General features: G+C 44.6%; 1 protein-coding gene across 1 annotated transcript in view; it reads left to right on the plus strand.

Moving 5' to 3' along the window:
• Positions 1–19,046, plus strand: part of CPSF3 (cleavage and polyadenylation specific factor 3) — a 41,179-nt gene that overhangs the window by 19,607 nt on the left and 2,526 nt on the right. The window contains exons 9-17 of the mRNA XM_077488753.1: positions 140–298; positions 3,204–3,350; positions 3,684–3,836; positions 5,991–6,099; positions 8,830–8,928; positions 14,843–14,937; positions 15,273–15,360; positions 16,262–16,331; positions 18,187–18,283. Of these exons, the coding sequence (XP_077344879.1) occupies positions 140–298; positions 3,204–3,350; positions 3,684–3,836; positions 5,991–6,099; positions 8,830–8,928; positions 14,843–14,937; positions 15,273–15,360; positions 16,262–16,331; positions 18,187–18,283 (1,017 nt within the window). The remainder of the gene's footprint in view (positions 1–139; positions 299–3,203; positions 3,351–3,683; positions 3,837–5,990; positions 6,100–8,829; positions 8,929–14,842; positions 14,938–15,272; positions 15,361–16,261; positions 16,332–18,186; positions 18,284–19,046) is intronic.

Consider the following 19,046-nt stretch of genomic DNA (forward strand, 5'->3'; position numbering starts at 1 on the left):
AAATACAAAATTTGTTGCTACATGAGATCCTTTGAAAATTACTAGTTTGTTAGAAATCATCAACATTTGTATTTCAGTCTATTAATGTGGTATGTTGCATTTCCTTTTTTTTTTTTTTTTTTTCTTTTTTTTTTTATAGAGCATGGATCATTTTGATGACATTGGGCCCAGTGTGGTCATGGCCTCCCCTGGTATGATGCAGAGTGGTTTGTCTCGCGAGCTGTTTGAGAGTTGGTGTACAGACAAGAGAAATGGAGTCATTATCGCCGGATACTGTGTTGAAGGCACCCTGGCAAAAGTGAGTACATGAACCATGCACTCAGCATGCCTGCCATTATGTTTAGTTTTTATTACCGTATATACTCGAGTATAGGCCGACCCGAATATAAGCCGAGGCCCCCAATTTACCCCCAAAAAAACTGGCAAACTTATTGACTCGTGTATAAGCCGAGGGTGAGACATGCCTGTCCATCCCTGTGTGTGTGTCCGTCCATCCCTGTGTGTCCGTCCATCCATCCCTGTGTGTGTGTGTGTCCATCCATCCATCCATCCCTGTGTGTGTGTGTCTCCATCCATCCATCCATCCATCCCTGTGTGTGTGTGTCTCCATCCATCCATCCATCCATCCCTGTGTGTGTGTGTCTCCATCCATCCATCCATCCCTGTGTGTGTGTGTATCCATCCATCCCTGTGTGTGTGTGTGTCTCCATCCGTGTGTGTGTGTGTGTGTGTGTGTGTGTGTGTGTGTGTGTGTGTGTCCAGCCTACCTGTGTCCCGAGCCTTTGTCCCGAGCCTCCGTCCCGTGTCGTGCCTTGCCTTCGTCCCGTCCCGTCCCGTCCCGTGCCGTGCCTTGCCTTGCCTTGCCTCCGTCCCGTGCCCTCTTCGTCGGCGGCCATTGTAAAATTCAAAAGCCGCGCCTCCTCCTTCGCCTGTGATAGGCGGAACACTGAATTTCCCAGCAGCCTGTGTTCCGCCTATCACGGACGTCGTATCATCCTCGTCCGTAGTACGAGGATGATACGACGTCCGTGATAGGCGGAACACAGGCTGCTGGGAAATTCAGTGTTCCGCCTATCACAGGCGAAGGCGGAGCCGGAGGCGCGGCTTTTGAATCATAGAATGGCCGCTGTCTGTCTGCTCGACACGCTGATCGAGCGGGCAGACAGCGATGACTCGAGTATAAGCCGAGGGGGGCACTTTCAGCCTCAAAAAAGAGGCTGAAAATCTCGGCTTATACTCGAGTATATACGGTAATCCAGCTAGAGGATGTTGATATCAGACTTGTACTGGAACTTCATATTTCCTAATTAATTGAAGTTTGAAATAGATCCCCTTTGAAGAACATATTGCTTAAGTAATCCCTTTCTGTCATTTTAAGAGCATTGCCTGTCTTTATAAAGAGACACTGAGGTGCCTTTACCATTGTATATAATATTATATTAGTAAATAAGAATACATAGATCACAGGTACACCTCTTTCTTTAGTAAATCAGCCCCGTTGCCTGATGGGGATATTTTTTAATAATCTTTTGACTGATAAGAGCGGGCCATATAACATATGCTGAAGAGCTGTAAAGATTTTTAATGTATTAGCTAATTTCAATTTTGTGCATATACTGTACTGGGTATGTACAGTATACATTGTATGCTGCTTCCCAGGCTTGTGGGACTTTAAAGTATATCTTCATAGTTGGTAAGGCTGAATAAAGACACGGGTCCATCCAGTGTGTGTGCGTTTCTCCATGCTTTATTTTGCTAAGAAAGGGTTATGCCTCCATGCTTTATTTTGCTAAGAAATCACTTTGAAAAACACCCCCCCCCCCCCAGCATTTCTGTGGCCATATTAAGTAAGGGCAGATGATTCATGTTGCATTTACTTCCTGGAATCCATCTGCCCTTAGCTAAAGCATAAAGATAGGAGGGTGTGCTCAGCTGGGAAAACCCCTCCCCTCCCCTGAAGCCTCCTGGGTTGCATGACATAATTTGTCTGGGCATAGAAAGTAGGAAGTAATTGAAGAAATGTTAAAAAGCGCGTGTGTGTGTGTGTGTGTGTGTGTGTGTGTGTTATAAAATATATATAATTATGCACTTGTGGATACCACCCATTCAATTTTTAGTCTGTATTTGCGCATTTAACCGGTTCCCGACCAGCGAAAACCAATGTACGTCGGCAGAATGGCACGGGCAGGCATATTGGCGTACAGGTACGTCCAACCTTCAATGCTGCCCTGCCATCACGAGTGGCTGGCGGCGGCGCGCTCGTGTGCTGGTCGGGACCCCCGTGAGTCTGGTCGCGGGTCCCGCGGACTCGATTGCCTCGGGCATACCCGCGATCGTCTCACGGAGCGGCTGAACGAGGAAATGTCGTTGTAAACAGCATTTCCCCGTTCTGCCTAGCAACTAGTGACGCTGATCTCTGCTCCATGTGATTGGAGCAGAGATCAGTGTTCACTAAATTAAAGCCCAGCCCCCAACAGTTAGTAACACACCCCTAGGAACACTTAACCCCCTAAACTGCCACCCACTGGTTAACCCCTTCGCTGCCAGTGTCATTTACACAGGAATCACTGCATTTATATAGCAGTGATTGCTGTATAAATGACAATGGTCCCAAAAATGTCCGATGTGTCCGCCATAATGTCGCAGTCACAATAAAAGTCGCTGGTCGCCGTCATTACTTGTAAAAAAAAAAAAAAATAATAATAAAAAGGCCAAAAAACTATCCCCTATTTTGTAAACACTATAACTTTTGCGCAAACCAATCAATCGCTTATTGCGATTTATTTTATTTATTTTTACCAAAAATATGTAGAAGAATATGTATCGGCCTAAACTTAGGGAAAAAATGTTTTTTTATATATATTTTTGGGGGATATTTATTATAACAAAAAGTAAAAAATAATGCGTTTTTTTTTTTTTTTTTTTTCAAAATTGTCACTCTATTTTTGTAGCACAAAAAATAAAAACCGCAGGGGTGATCAAATACCACCAAAAGAAAGCTATATTTCTGGGAAAAAAAGGATGTCAATTTTGTTTGGGAGCCATGTCGCACGACCGCGCAATTGTCAGTTAAAGCGATGCAGTGCCAAATCACAAAAAGTGGTCTGGTCTTTGACCAGCAAAATGGTCTGGGGCTGAAGTGGTTAAGCAGGTGTGTGAAATATTAAATATATAAACATTGTTATTGTAATATCTTTCCTCAGCATATCATGTCTGAACCTGAGGAAGTCACCACCATGTCTGGACAGAAACTGCCTCTAAAGATGTCTGTAGATTACATCTCATTCTCAGCACATACAGACTACCAGCAGACCAGTGAATTCATCAGGGCCCTCAAACCTCCCCATGTTGTAAGTGAATCCCCATGCTAGTGTATACATCCTGTGCCTTGGCAGCATACTCTTCTTCTTTTTAAACAAGTAAAAATGATGTAAAACCCATACAAGGGGAATCGGTCATCAATACTTTTCTACTGGAAGCTGCAGTTTTGTGACTTGCAAGCTATACACCATTTCCAGGACAATCACCTGACCTGGTATCTCTGAACTAGATTTTCATTACCCCATAATGAGTATAACGCTTTTCAAACAGGACTTTACTTCAATGACCGATTCCCCTTAGTAAAATTTATTTTATTGGTGGCACATAATATGTAGCATCCAATGGAATCCCTTGTTTTGCAGATCTTGGTACATGGGGAACAGAATGAAATGGCCCGTCTTAAAGCTGCAATTATCCGGGAATATGAGGACAATGAGGAAGTTGATATTGAGGTTCACAACCCCAGAAATACAGAGGCAGTGTCTCTAAACTTCAGAGGAGAGAAGCTAGCTAAGGTAAGCTATGATACATGGTGATCTAAAGCACCACACACTATAAGTGATGGTAATGGTGTCCAGTAGAGCTAATTAACTGACATGGTTTGTTTCATTCTGGAAAACTTGCTAGCCTCTTTTGAGGCAGTGCCCTTTGCCCAGTTTTATTTCGGGCCCTTCCAACAGAATAATTTAGTGGCATGGGGACAGAGGGGCACAGTCATTGGTTTCTCGGATGCTGTTACACCAATCCGGGGTCTCATATGCTGGGGTGTATCTCCTCACAGAAGCTGGAGATGGGGAGGTCCCTCCAGAACACCTCTGTTCTTGAGGGACCTGACAACAGATGCTAGCCTGGCAGGCTGAAATGAAATTATGGACATTCCCTAGATCCATGGTAAGTGGTTCCCACAGGAAAGGTCATTGTCCATCAATATTCTGGAAGTGAGGGTGATTGGTTTTGCTCTGCTGCATTGGTCATTGCAGCTTGGAAGACCTTCCTGAAATGTTTCAGTGAGGCAACGCCACAGCAGTGACATACATAAATTGTTAGGAAGCACCAAAAGTTGGGCTGCTAAAGAGGAAGTGCATCTCCTTCAACCTTGGGTGGAATATTGTGCTCCTGCACTTTCCATGTCCACAATTCAGGGGTAAAAAATTTGCAGGAGGATTTCCTCAGCCAACAACAACTGCCTTACAGGCTGTGGACTCTTCACTCAGAGGTATTTTCTGGCATTTAGGTTCAATCAGAAGATCGACAGGTTTGTCTCCAGGACCAGGGATCCTTGCGTGTTCAGGGTGGCAGCTCTAAAACCGTGGGGCCAGGTCTCCCTAATTTGACTTCCCGCCATTACATCATCTACCTCGTCTGCTTTGCTGAATTCAAATGGAAGGAATTCTGTTGATTCTGATCGCCTGGCCCAGGAGAACATGGTACTCTGGCATTATGATCATGTAGCGGACAACCCTTTTGACCCTTCCGTTTCAACCTAACTTCCGGTTGCAAGGGCTGATCTCCGATCCTTCTTTGCATTCTGCTTTAATGCCTTGGTTGTCGAAACCAGGGTCCTGAGAGACGGGGCAGTCTCTTTTTTTTTTTTTTTTTTTTTTTTTTTTTTTTCAGTCATTCCTACCCTGCTGAGAGCTAGGAAGGCGATTTCAAGGAAAATTTACCACGGTCGGAGATTCCGACAACCAAATCCGTTGGATTTTGTCCGACGGATCTTGTCCGACACTGTTGCATACACACGGTCGGACAAAGTTGACCGGAAAATCCGAACTTTCAGAACGTGATGACGTAATTTCGTTACGATGGGACTACGTTCAGGCTAGTAGCCAATAGCTTTGATGTAGGAATTTGATCTGAGCATGCGTGGCACTTTGTCCGATCGGAATTCTCTACACGTGATCGGAGTATGTCTGATCGGAGCATTTTGTCAGAAAATATTTCCGGCAAGTTGGAAAATTTGGTCTGACGGAAACAGTCCGATGCAGACCACACACAGTCGGAATATCCAACAAAATGCTCCGATCGGACACATTCCGTCAGAATCTACGATCATGTGTACAAGGGCTTAGTTTGCTCAGTGTAAATCTTTCGGTTTTCATCCACATAAGAATGTTGTGGGCAGAACCCTGGATTTTGACTTGCAGCATGTCACCCTTCCATGTGCTCTTTGCTGCAAAGGCCAGTTATAAGTGGGGGCAGTGGAATACTGGTGAGGAGATGCACTGGACACCTTTTCTGCCATTGTGCCTGTAAGGAGGGGTGGGCTTTCTCCAGGCTTACCTGCTTTCTATCCATTACAATGCATGTGCTTCCACTGTGGAGGCTCTCAAAATTTAGCTTTAGGGCTGCAGAAAATACTGGGGTGTTGTGAAGTGGCTCTGCAGCTTATGCATGTATTTGCAAATGTGTGAACCACTATTTTTTTAATCATACTGTTGAACAGAACAATTCGGTTGGTTGCAGGCTGGTCGTTAAGTTGAGCTGAGAATTTTCTTTGGTTTTGTTTGACATGCCTCATCCTTCCATGTGAGGGCAATGGTCGTTTTGTACTTTGTTTGCAGAGCCTATAAAGATATATAACATGGGAACACATGCATGTATTGCAAAGATGTACTGTACTTTTTCTTTTTTTTTTTCCTTTACCAAATTTTTTATTTTTTTAAAAGGTGATGGGCTCTCTCGCAGATAAGAAACCAGAACAGTGTCAAAGAATTTCGGGAATCCTTGTTAAAAGAAACTTTAACTATCACATCCTTTCTCCAAATGATCTTTCCAGTAAGTATATATGCAGAATTCTGCCTTGTAGTATTCCTGAATATATGAATACCTGTGTTCTCCATCATAGGTTATATTCTGAAGTTTCTAATATATCAGACATTCAGTTTGCAGATAATATTTTTCTATTGTACAATGCAAAGTTACATATTAACTTTTAACCGCTTCCCGACCGCCTCACGCAGATAGCATGCGGCAGAAGGGCACGTACAGGCAGATTAACATACCTGTACGTGACCCTTTAAGAGGTGGCTTGCGTGTGCCGGGAGCTCTGTGACCGTGAACACGAACCCCGATGTCCGCAGGGCCTAGTGGTTAACCCCTTCACTGCCAGTGACATTTTTACAGTAATCAATGCAATTTTTCTAGCAGCAATGATCGTTGTATTCATGCCAATGGTCCCAAAAATGTGTTAAAATTCTTTTTTTTTTTTTTTTTTTACCAAAAATATGTAGAATACGTATCGGCCTAAATTCAGGAAAACTTTATTTTTTATATATATATTTTTGGGGATCTTTATATATATATATTTTTTATTTTTTTCAAAATTGTCGCTATTTTAGTGCAAAAAGTAAAGAGGTGATCAAATACCACCAAAACAAAGCTCTATTTGTGGGAAAAAAGGACGTCAATTTTGTTTGGGAGCCACGTCCCATGACCGGGCAATTGTCTGTTAAAGCGACGCAGTGCCGAATCGCAAAAAGTGTTCGGATCAGCAAGGGGGTAAATTCTTCTGGGGCTGAAGTGGTTAACCACTTCAGTACTGCCATATTGTAAACGAACTGTGATTGTCCTTTTCTGGCATGCCATTTCTAAATTACACTTAAAGAAAAACCTTACCCAAAAGGGGAAGCTCCACTTGTTTGCATCCCCCCCCTACTGTCACATATGGGACTTTTTTGGGGGGGGGGGGGGGAGAGAGTAGGTCTCTGGTTTTGCCAGGTTCCCACTTCTGGTTAGATGCGCCGCAGCGTTCTGAACTGGAATTTCGGCCACCCCCTCCTTCACCCAACACCTTCTGGGACACATCCCAAGTCCTAGAAGACCGCAGGACAATTCACAAAGCACAGCGCGGCTCGTGCATGCACACTATGAAACTGGCCTGTGAAGCCGCTAGGCTTCACTGCTGGTTTCCCTTACTTAAGGGTGCTGGCACCTGGACCCCAAGCCGATTAAAGAATCAGTTCAGGTAAGATCCCTGGACAGGTAAGTGACCTTATATTAAAAGTCAGCAGGTACATTATTTTTAGCTGCTGTCTTGAAATTTTTTTGTTGCTCCTTTTAAAGACCTTTTTCTGTTTGAAAGCCAGAGGACATGTCAGTGGACTACAAGAGCTTTCCCCATCAGCCCCCCCCCCGTAGCCCATTTAAAACTATAAATCCATCGTCTGCGGTGGCAGGCGGAACTTGCGGTTTTATTTATTCACAGGAATATGTAAATATAAGATGCGGCTGTGTGGGCTGAGCCCTGCACAGCCAAGCTGTTTTTTTAAAAGTGACAGTGGGTGTGGAGAAAAGAATCCCCTGCCCACAATCGCAGGGAGAGGGGGGAGACGCTAGAGCATTTTACATGCTCCATCCCAAACACAACTGGAATATGTAACCTGTTCCAAAGGAGAACTTGGCCCTCGGTCAGCCAGTATGCATATTAATGTCTGTGAACTGGGCAGCATGGTTCACAGACAAGGTGTACAGGGCTAATCCAAGCAGATCTGTAGTGCTGTGATGACCAAGTGAGCACACCACATCTGTTTACAAATGGGGGGGTATTAATGAATGAAAGATCATATAATGGTTCTGGAGCAAAATAAAATGTAGATTCAGGATCGGAGAGTGTTTTTATTGTGGGACTGTTTTTTTTTTTTTTTTTTTTTTTACTTTTCTCCTCCATTATATTTGATCTCACTCTGTTTTTCTGTATTACCCCATATCTCCATTATCTTGCAAATTCAAACATTAACCCGTTTATCTTTATCATCCCACTGTAAGTGACCAGTACATAAACAATCACATCTCCTTTCTGTATGACCAATGATGCTGCACCATTACCAACATTTAATCACCTCACTAACAGCATGTTTTTTTTCACTTACAAAAAATTTGGGCAAGAAATGTCATGTCTACTGTCCAAAAAGGGCTAATTTGGATTTGGGGGGGTGTTTTGTACTGTCCTGGCATTTTATTTGCTGTATTTTAAAGCAGTTATAACAGACAGTAAGGAAAACCTTCATTTTTTTTTTTTCCCCCCAACATTTTTGATCTTCTCCACCCCCCCTTTTGTATAATAAAAAAATAAAAAGCCCAGTGCTTATTAAATATTACCAAAAGAAAGCCGTATCGGTCTAAAATATAAGTCATTAATTTGTCGTGTGGACCCCAGTAGGGAAATCCTGATACCTGACCTAGCTCTGCCCATGTTCAGCTGTCGGGATGACAGCTGAACTTTATCTGGGTTTTATGTCATTCAAGACTGACACTAATTTCATGTTTGGGAGGTGTAAATAAAAAATGCAACCCAACGGCCTTCAGCAAGGAAAAAAAAATAATTACTCTTGACTAAAACTGTTATTTAATTAACTCCTCTTAGTTCGCATTCACAATTACATGCCCACTAGCCAGTGTTGAGTGATGTTTCCCATACTTGATGTAGCACACTGTGAGCGCTGGATGAAAATGTATATCTGCTTAACGTATGTTATGTATTTAAATAGCCTCCTTTTTTCCCTACAGGTTATACTGACTTGGCCATGAGCACTGTCACCCAAACGCAAGCCATTCCATATACTGGCCCCTTTAATCTGTTATCTTACCAGCTACAACAGCTCACAGGTGAGTTCAGTATGCAGCTATATTTCTCTGAATGTTCTTAGGGGTACAGAGCGGTCCTCTAGGCTATAAGCCCTGCACCTAGGAGGATAGATGGCATGTGCAAAAGCAGAAAGGATATTACTTCTCCCCCTCTATAGGAAGAGAGATCAGTTTTAGTTTAGTTCTTAGGAGGTAAAATATTCTAATCTCTGAATTTGTTTAAAATGTTTCCTTCTGAAAAAAAAAAAAAAAGATTGCAGATACGAATAAGTATTTCTCTTTCGTTCATTGATGGACACAGCACTTTAATCTTGACCTCAGGGTTATATCGCCACCTTCGGGAGAGGACTAGGCAGAACATGTAAAAACTGCACAGGACCACCCAGGGGGTGGTCCTACTGGCTATAACACCTCACTCTGCTTCCAGCAGCTCAGTTTTTTTTCTGCCTAGTGTAGAAGGACCTGGCTCCCTATGGGGACCATTGGTTCTTGGGATTTTTTCTTTTTTTCTTCTGTTTGATTCCTGCGATCTACAATCAACAGCCAGTCTGGGTGACAGGCTGGATAATATAGATCCTGGTAGTCTCCCCAGCCTGGCCATCAAGCGTGTAGAGATCTTAGCTACATGCTGGGTTGGCCACGACATGCCCTGTCTGGTCCAGGGGTGGCCGGTGAGCTATATGCTCTGGGGCACACATATGACCAGGCTACTGCTGTCAGTGTGCTGTGGCCGACAGCCACCCCGTCCTGCTCGGGTGATGGATCTGTCCAACAGTCCCTGCAGGAGGGGTGAGTATGGTTCCACCTGTTTCGGCAGGATGGAGCAGCTGGGCATTCCCTGGGAGGTCGACTAGGGGGTCTCTCACTCTACCTTTCTTATCTCCCTGTCCCTTCCCCCTCCTCCCCATGCTATGTACCACTCTGTGACTGGGCATATGGGGTGCGGTGCACGTATCTTGCCGGGGGGTTCCTCTGGGGGGGTCTCTGAGTCCTGGCAGGGGGCTGCGCTGGGTGGTTTGTGGTCCGCTCATTTTCTCCCTGGTTTTTAGGCCGTTTTTCTGCATATCTGTGTGTTGCCATGTGGGGTCTGGCCGTTTTCTTGTAGCCGCAGCCAGTTTTCTTAACCACGGCCATTTTCTTGAAGTCCAGCAGCCATTTTCCCAGTGCTCTCATTTGTTGTTTGAGGCAGCTGGGGGCTATTTTCTAGTTGCCTCAGTTTTGTTTCACTCTAGCGCTGGGTGGCTGTTTCAGTCTGGAGCCATGCGAATCTGACACAGAACACCTTGTGGCTGGCACAGGGGAGATCAAACAGCGGCATCACAGCGCATTACCTGAGTCAGGGTGGTGAGTCCAGCGGGGGGGCCCCTCAGTCTGTTGCAGCTAGGAGGGTGGGCTTTTGTTGTGGCTTGCCTTAGGTCCCTAAGTGGCAACAGGCAAGGGTGGGTCAGCATGGCATCAGAAGCTGGCGCTTCTTACCTAGACATCCCTGTTATTGCAACCAGCTCGACTGAACCTGCGGTGCCTATGGGACGCTCTGTCAGCGGTCCTGGAGTCCATTGTTGCCAGGGCGGGGGCTCAAGGGGGGTAAAAAAACACCCCCACCGTCTTCTGGAGAAAGCTCTGATTCAGACTTGGGCCCCACTGTGACAGGTGGCACCTGTTCTGACATGTCGGAGGATGTGGATCAGGACCGTTCGGATAGAGAGGATGACTCCGTGTCTGGGTCAATGCAGGAAAAAGTGATAGTAGGAGCGCTTATCACATCGGTGCGGGATACCCTAAAGATAGAGGATACGGCAGAGGCATCTGCAGAGGTGTCGGTTCCTTTTGGGTCCCACAAGCCGGCCTACACTGCTAAGGTGTTTCCCTACCTAACTTATTTTGATACGTTTATTTACAAGGAGTGGGGAAGCCCACAGCGGGCCTTTTCAGTCCCGAGACGGTTGGCGGTGCGTTACCCCTTTTAAGGAGAGTTTCCTGAAAAAATGGACATCTCCGGTCGTTGACCCCCACCACCCCCGGTATCCAGGTTAAATAAGGTAACCGCGATTCCGGTGGAAGGGACTCCTGCCTTCAAGGACCCGGCCGACAGAAGGGCCGAGGCGGTTGCCCGGTCCATGTTTACGGTCGTGGGGTCAGCATTGCAGCCAGTGTTGGCCACGGCCCTGGTGTCACAGATGCTTTAGTTATTCCACCGCGAGTTGGAGAAACAGGTTTCCCCAGTCTGTGTGGAACTGGTAGACCAGTTGATACAGGGCTTAAAATATTTCTGTGATGTGGCCCTAGATACGGCCCCTTTGCTTTCTAGAGCCTCAGTATCAGCGGTGGTGCTACGTCGCCTCATTTGGCTTAAATGCTGGTCTGCGGACCAGACTTCTAAGAAAGTGCTGGTGGATTTGCCCTTCCAGGGGGAAAGGCTATTTGGAGTTTCGCTGGATGACATTATTAAGAATGTTACTGGGGGGAAGAGTACTTTGCTCCCACAGTCCAGAAAGGGTAAGAATCCACGCCGTAGGCAGGGGCCCTCCTTTTCTGCTCAGAAGCGGATTTTTCGTCCGCCTGGGTCGGCAGGTAAGTGTTCCCAGTCTGACAAGGTGCCCGCTGAGGGACAAAGGCGTCCCTTGCTTGCGAAACCAATCTGTTGCCGCATGAAGGTTTGCCCCCGCTTGACTCTCAGGTGGGGGGTCGCCTTCGGGAGTTTGCAGCTCGGTGGAACTCCCTTCTTTGCGACCAGTGGGTCTGCAAACTGGTTTCATCAGGTTACAAGATCGTTTCTTTCTTGTCTGCCAAACAGATTATTTTTTTCCCTCCAACCTTCATCTTCTTCCGACTCATTGCTGCTGCGCGGGGTGATAGTACCCATACCGACACCGGAAAGGTTTCAGGGATTCTACTCCAATCTTTTTGTAATCCCAAAGAAGGAAGGGGTCTGTCCGGTCCTGGATCTTAAGGCCCTCAACTTGCTTTGTTAAAGTTCAAAGGTTCAGGATGGAATCAGTTCGCTCCGTGGTCTCTGCACTCCACCATGGGGATTTCTTGGTGTTTTTGGACATCAGGGACGCATACTTGCATGTCCCCATATGCGTCAGGCATCAGAGGTTCCTACGATTTGCGGTCAGGGATGAGCACTATCAGATTGTAGCTCTGCCTTTTGGCCTAGCGACGGCGTCAAGGGTCTTCACTAAGGTACTAGCCCCAATTTTGGCATTGCTAAGATAACAAGGGATCGCAATTGTAGGTTACCTGGATGACCTCCTGAGAGCAGCTTCCGCCTCAGAATTAAGGGAAGATGTGGTTACCACCACATAGGCTCTCCGGGAGTTTGGTTGGGTGTTGAAACTCCTCAGAGGCGAGAGTCTTTCTCCCTTCAGACAAGCTGCAGGCTCTTCAAGCTGTGGAGAAGTTGTTGGTGTCCCGCAGGTGGTCGTTGCTGCGTTTTTTGCATGCGAGTTCTGGGTCTCATGGTAGCCACTTTCGAGGCGGTATAGTATGCTCAATTCCATGCTCAATTCCATGCTCAAGTCTTGCAGAAAGAGATCCTGTCCAGATGGGACAAATCTCCTCCTACATCCCTGGATTGTCAAATTCGAGTGAGCCAGCTAGTCAGAGATTCCCTTCTCTGGTGGCTGAGGTCTCTGGCCCTTCAGTCCGGTAAGTCGTTCCTTCCTCTCCATTGGACGGTCATCACAATGGACGCCAGCCTAGCCGGCTGGAGGGGGAGTTTGGGGCATACAGTCGGCCCAGGGTCGCTGGACACAGGAAGAATCCTGCCTGCCGATCAGTGTGCTGGAGCTTCGGGCGATCAAGCCGTGCCTCTCCACATGGTCAAAGAGGCTGCAGGGGCGTCCTGTCAGGATCCAGTCAGACAATGCCATGGCGGCGGCATATGTCAACCATCCAAGAGTAACAAGGAGCTTGTCTGCAGCACTGGAGGTCGCTCACATCCTGCAGTGGGCAGAGCGGGGCACGCCGCGTCGCCTCCGTTGGCCGTATACATTCTGGGAGTAGAAAACTGTCAGGCGGACTACCTAAGTCGTCAGATGCTGGACCAAGGGGAATGGTAGCTGCATCCAGATGTATTTCTGCTCATTTGCCTAAGGTGGGGCACACCAGATGCGGATCTCTTGGCCTCCCGGCTCAGTCGAAAGGTACAGAGGTTTGTGGCCAGGACAAGAGACCGGACGTGTCAGACGTGTTGGCTCAATGTGGGCATTATTGGCTGTTTTATGCCTCCAATCCCTTCCCCCCCCCCGCTCAAACTCCTACCCCGTTTGCTATACAGAGTGGAGGCCGAATGTATTACAGTAATTCTGATTGCCCCAGCTTGGCCTTGACGTCCTTGGTACGCCGACATAGTACAAATGGTTGCGGATGTTCCTTGGCAGCTACCGATGCGGGAGGACCTTCTGTCGCAAGGTCCAATACTTCATCCTGCTTTCCCGTTGCTGGTTTTAATGGCATGGCTGTTGAAAGCCAGGTGCTAAGGGACTGAGGACTGTTGGATTCTGTGATCTCTACTATGCTGAAAGCACAAAAACTCCTCTTCTCGTAAGATTTATCATCGTACGTGGAAGGCTTACATCTCCATGTGTGAGGAAATGGGGTGGCGTCCGTTTTCAGTTTCCGGGATCCTGCTGTTTTTTCAGCGAGGAGTGGATCAGAAACTTGCATTAAGCCGCATTATTTTTTTTTCACCGACCTTTGGCGACTCATTCATTGGTGAGTACATTTGTTCAGGGGGTTCGACATGTGTCCACTCCGGTTCGGACACCGCTGCCTCCGTGGGATTTGACTCTGGTGCTCAGTGCTTCAGAAACCACCATTTGAGAACATTAGGGAGATTCCCTTATTGATACTCTCTCAGAAAGTAGTCTTACTAGTGGCTTTTACATCTGCCAGGAGGGTTTCTGAGTTGGCGGCCTTGTCATACAAGTCTCCCTACTTGTTCCTCCACAAGGATAAGGCGGTGCTGCGTCTGCAGCCTTCGTTTCTTCTAAAGGTTGTTTCGGCCTTTCATCTAAATGAGGACATTGTGCTTATGTCCTTGGGCCGTCACATCCCAAAGAGGTTGTTTTGCATTCTCTGGTCTGGGCTCTGCGGGTGTATCTGTCTGCTACAGCTCCTTTCCGGAGGTCAGACACGTTGTTTGTATCGGTGGCTGGTCCGAAGTGGGGCCTGGCGGTCTTGTCAGGCACCATTTCTCGGTGGATCAGACAGATCGTGGTTCAGGCTTATGCCATAAGGGGGGGTCACAGCACATTCGACCAGGGCAGTTGGTGCCTCTTGGGCTTTCCGACATCAAGCATCCGTTTTCCCAGGTGTGTAAGGCCTAAGGTCAAGATTAAAGGTGCTGTGTCCGTCAATGAACGAAAGAGAAAATAGGATTTTTGTACTCACCGTAAAATCCTTTTCTCTGAAGTTCATTGATGGACACAGCACCCACCCCTCCCATTTCTGTTTGTACTGCTTTTTGACAGACTGAGCTGCTGGAAGCAGAGTGAGGGGTTATAGCCAGTAGGACCGCCCCCTGGGCTGTACTGTGCAGCTTTGCTGTGTTTACATGTTCTGCCTAGTCCTCTCTTGAAGGTGGCGATATAACCTTAAGGTCAAGATTAAAGGTGCTGTGTCTGTCACTGAACTTCAGAGAAAAGGATTTTATGGTGAATACAAAAATCCTATTTCTACAATGGTGTGTGAGTTTAATACGTGGTAGAAGTAGCTATATTTATCCAAAAGTTGGTTGTCTGTAATTTAAGCTTGTATGAACTGACAGTGTAGTTTTAAAGTTAACCAAAAATGTATTTGTGGTCTATGTTTGTGTTCTCCAACGTTTCTCCTAATTTATCTATTTATTAACCCCATTATAGAGACTCCAATTTTATTTTTGCAATTTTTTTGTTGATATACAAAAATGTTCTTGTTTTGCTCTATTCAGGAGAAGTGGATGAGATGGAAGGTAATGAGAAGGACTGTTTAAGAGTCTTTAAAGCAATCACTGTGATAAAGGAACACAGCATGGTGATGCTGGAGGTAAGGACCATCTATCTACTCAGTCTTACTTAAAGAACCTGTGCTGAGAATAATTAGAGGCTGCCATTTCTCACCTCTCCTGAAAATGCTGGTTGCATTACAGACATGCAGATCCATGGAGTTCAAGTCACTACTCCAAATAAGTTTGTAGGTCAGTAGTTCTGACTTCACTTTCTGCAGCTTCTGTTGCATTTTAGTGATACATTAAAATAATAGCCAGCCAACTGTCATTTTCAGAAAAAAAATTCTCTCAGCCCAAGTTTACATTAAAACAATTGCACAATCACATTCTAAAAACAATATTCCATAATCTGTTTTACACTTCTTCCTGTTAGTGGGTGGCCAATCCAGCAAATGACATGTATGCCGACACTGTTGCCAGTGTCATCCTGGAACTGCAGTCTAACCCCCGGACACATAAAGGTATTACTGTTGTCTTCTTTTTTTTTTTTTGTTGTTTCTTACACCTTCTCTTTTACTGTGCTTGCCCCCAGGCAGTTTGTTTGTTTTTTTTTGTTTTTTTTATGACAAACAATGTGAATAGAGACATATTTGAAATTAGAAGGTGAGGGAGTAGTTGACAAAAAAAAAGGTTTGGGTGGGATGAGATGGGGGGGGGGGGGGGGTGATATTATGGAAAAGTTCAATTATTAGGACAATGCAACTTTGAGATCCCTGAAATGTTTGCACCAGCCTAGATGAAATTGAGGGTCGAGGATCCATACATTTAACAAGTTTTGGAAGAGTGCAGGGATAAAGAGTATGCCTATCGTTCCATAAGAGAGACTGGCACATTAAACCTTTATGATACGTTATTTATCTTTAACGCTTCCCTTTTTCAGAAATCTTCAGCTCACTCGTGGGCTGCTTCTGGGTCCTCTTCCTTAGGCTGGGAGGTCCTCAGTAATACAGAGAACTGTGCTGATGTAATGACATTAGCACTGCTCTCTGCATCATTATACTGTGAGTGCAAGGTGCCCAGGCGATACCCCCTATTTTTTGTTCTGGGTTTAGTTACACTGTGATTTTTATGTTACTCAAACAGAGATAGAAGAAAACTATCCTGATTTTGAACTGCATGTGGCTTTGTAACAAGTGTACTGCTTCAGGTTAAGCCAATCAACTTTGTGCTAGTATAGTGGTGAAAAGCTGCTTGGCATATGAATGCCATCTCCCGGAATGGTTCTCTGGCAGAATGTACCTCAAGTGATCAGGATGGCAGGCTCTGCATATTTGATTAGGCAATTGGTCATTTATCTATGGAAATTAAATATGAGTTAAAACTGAAATGGGCTGTGTTTCTGAAAGATGATTGTTGTTACAGCTGTATCACACAGATCTTGTAAAGAAGTTGACAAGGAAGCTTACTACAAAAGACTGGAGATCATGCTGCAGTGAGTATGAATAAAAGCTAGCTTAATTTTTCGTTTTAAAGAACAATGTCAAGCAAACCACTAAATGCATGGCATGGCAACTCTTTTTGCCTGCCGAAGGATTTGTTAGTCTGTGCAATCAGTCTTATGATTCACACACTCTTGCCACACTGCATAGCCAGACGGGTAACAAACCCGATTCTTGGTTCTGTTTGGCGGAATCATTTCTGCATTTCACCAAGGAAGAGAAATCTAGAACAGGAAACACTAAAGTGTGTTTTCTAGCTATGCAGTGTGACAGAAGTATGTGCAACACAAAGCTGGCTAGTATAGTGGACTGCAACTGCAAACCAGCTTTACCGGTATAATCACTTCAAATACAGACATTTCATATTTATATGGTTGACTTTCACCCTAAAGACAACTTGTATCAACCTGTGTCCTTGGATTTCGTTTATTACTGCTGAGAATAGATATAGGTGTATAATTCCCAAAGAGAAGCCTACTGTATGTAACGCAGCACTGAGCAGCCTCATAAATTGGGTAGAGGCTTAAATCAGACCGAATCCAAACAAAATATAGGTTTGTACACTAACCCTACTTCATCCTCTCTTACCTAGACTGTGTCAAAGCTGCTGCTATGCTTATTTCAGCAGGTTCATGCTTCTTCAACTTGCAACATGTCAGGTGTGGGATCAGTGTACAGGCAAAAGCTCTAATTGGCTGCCCCTACTTGCACATAGATCCCACTGCCTACATTGCTCCATTCTGGGAAAAAAATGGTTGCCCTGGATGAAACCTTTAACATACCTAAAGGTAATTATAGAAGACCCTTTGCTACTAGACTGAGTTAGGGATCAGTGAGAGAGTGAATACACAATTGTATTTTTTGTTTTAGGTCTTTAAAAATAATCAAGTTTATAACAGTTTTTCACTAGTTTTGGGAAGAACTCTTAAGATCAACAATTTCCTTTTGGAAGCCGAAAGGGTTGCTGATATTTAGATGAGTCGATCCGCTAAACCAGATGTACAGAGTGTTTTGTTTCATGCCTGGCTTTTCGTTAAGATTTGTGGAAGCCAAGCTGTGTCTGCCTTAAGGTTAGCCATACCGTATAGAATCGCTTTCACAGACTAAACAATAGAAATCTAATAGATTCCTCCGACCATGTTAAACAGCATGGTTGATGGAATTTCCTGTACCTATTTAACAGTCAGTGGGACTTGCGGCTGCTGAATATGTGAACAGTGACTGCATCTGACTAGATGCAATCATTATTTGGCTGCCATTGTTCCACCCGGCTCTTTCAACAAAAGTTGATTGAAAAATTAACTTTTGCCAAGCCAGGTGGTGTCGACAGGAACGCTCAAACTTCAGCCAATTCCTGCTGAAATGTAAAACATGTATGACCAGTTTAAGTATAATAAGTTTACTGACACATAAAACATTCAAAGAAAAGCTGCTATTGGTTGCTGTATTATTTCTGGGGGACTGCCCATAAACAGTGGGTAGAAATGTTTTCTTTCTGAAACATTATTGGTCTGTTTTATAGGGAAGGTCAGGATTCAGACTGTGCTTAAAGAAGTACTACTTTTACTTTTCATATTTCCATCAGTAGAATTGTACTCTGTCTTGGGGCTCTGAAATTCTAACTGGCGTTTGAATTCTTGATAAGTGATACATTATACCACAATTGGGGTTTAACAACCATATTGGAAGTAGTTTGGAAATCAGTATACGGCTATTTTTGTACTTCTGTTGTAGTTTAATTTAATCTCTAATAACATCTGCTGTTTTATCTTTTATTTTATAAGATTCATAGTTTGCACTTCCATAGACCTCATTTTAAAAGTATCTTTCTTCTGCTCTTGCTATCAGGGATATGTTTGGTGAGGAGTGTGTGAGTAATACCAATGACTCCACCATCACCGTGACTGTGGATGGTAAGACAGCCGTCTTGTCTCTGGAAACAAGGGTAGGTGACTTTTATAACCAATAATATATCTTCACTCATAAAACATTACTCCTCTGGGATTGTACTTCTTCAGTGCCATTTCTGTTAAGGTGGATTTAACTAAAATTGCAGACCCCCCAATACCTTACTCATGTTGCTCCCTTAACCACTTTCAGACCGGACCAATTTGCTGGTCAAAGACCAGACCACTTTTTGCGATTCGGCACTGCGTCGCTTTAACTGACAATTGCGCGGTCGTGCGACGTGGCTCCCAAACAAAATTAACGTCCTTTTTTTCCCACAAATAGCTTTCTTTTGGTGGTATTTGATCACCCCTGCGGTTTTTATTTTTTGCGCTATAAACAAAAATAAAATTATTTTTGTAATAATAAATATCCCCCAAAAATATATAAAAAAACATTTTTTTCCCTCAGTTTAGGCCGATACGTATTCTTCTACATATTTTTGGTAAAAAAAAAAACGCAATAAGCGATTATTGATTGGTTTGCGCAAAAGTTATAGCGTTTACAAAATAGGGATCGTTTTATAGCATTTTTATTAATAATTTTTTATTATTTTTTTTTTTTTACTAGTAATGGCGGCGATCTGCGATTTTTATTGTGACTGCGACATTGTGGGGGACCCATCGGACATTTTTGACACATTTTTGGGACCATTGTCATTTATACAGTAATCACTGCTATATAAATGCAGTGATTCCTGTGTAAATGACACTGGCAGTGAAAGGGTTAACCAGTGGGTGGCAGTGTAGGGGTTAAGTGTT

Source organism: Lithobates pipiens, unplaced genomic scaffold, assembly GCF_037356315.1.
Source record: "Lithobates pipiens isolate NorthernLeopardFrog02 unplaced genomic scaffold, aLitPip1_a1.2 Scaffold_18, whole genome shotgun sequence".
NCBI lineage: Eukaryota > Metazoa > Chordata > Amphibia > Anura > Ranidae > Lithobates > Lithobates pipiens.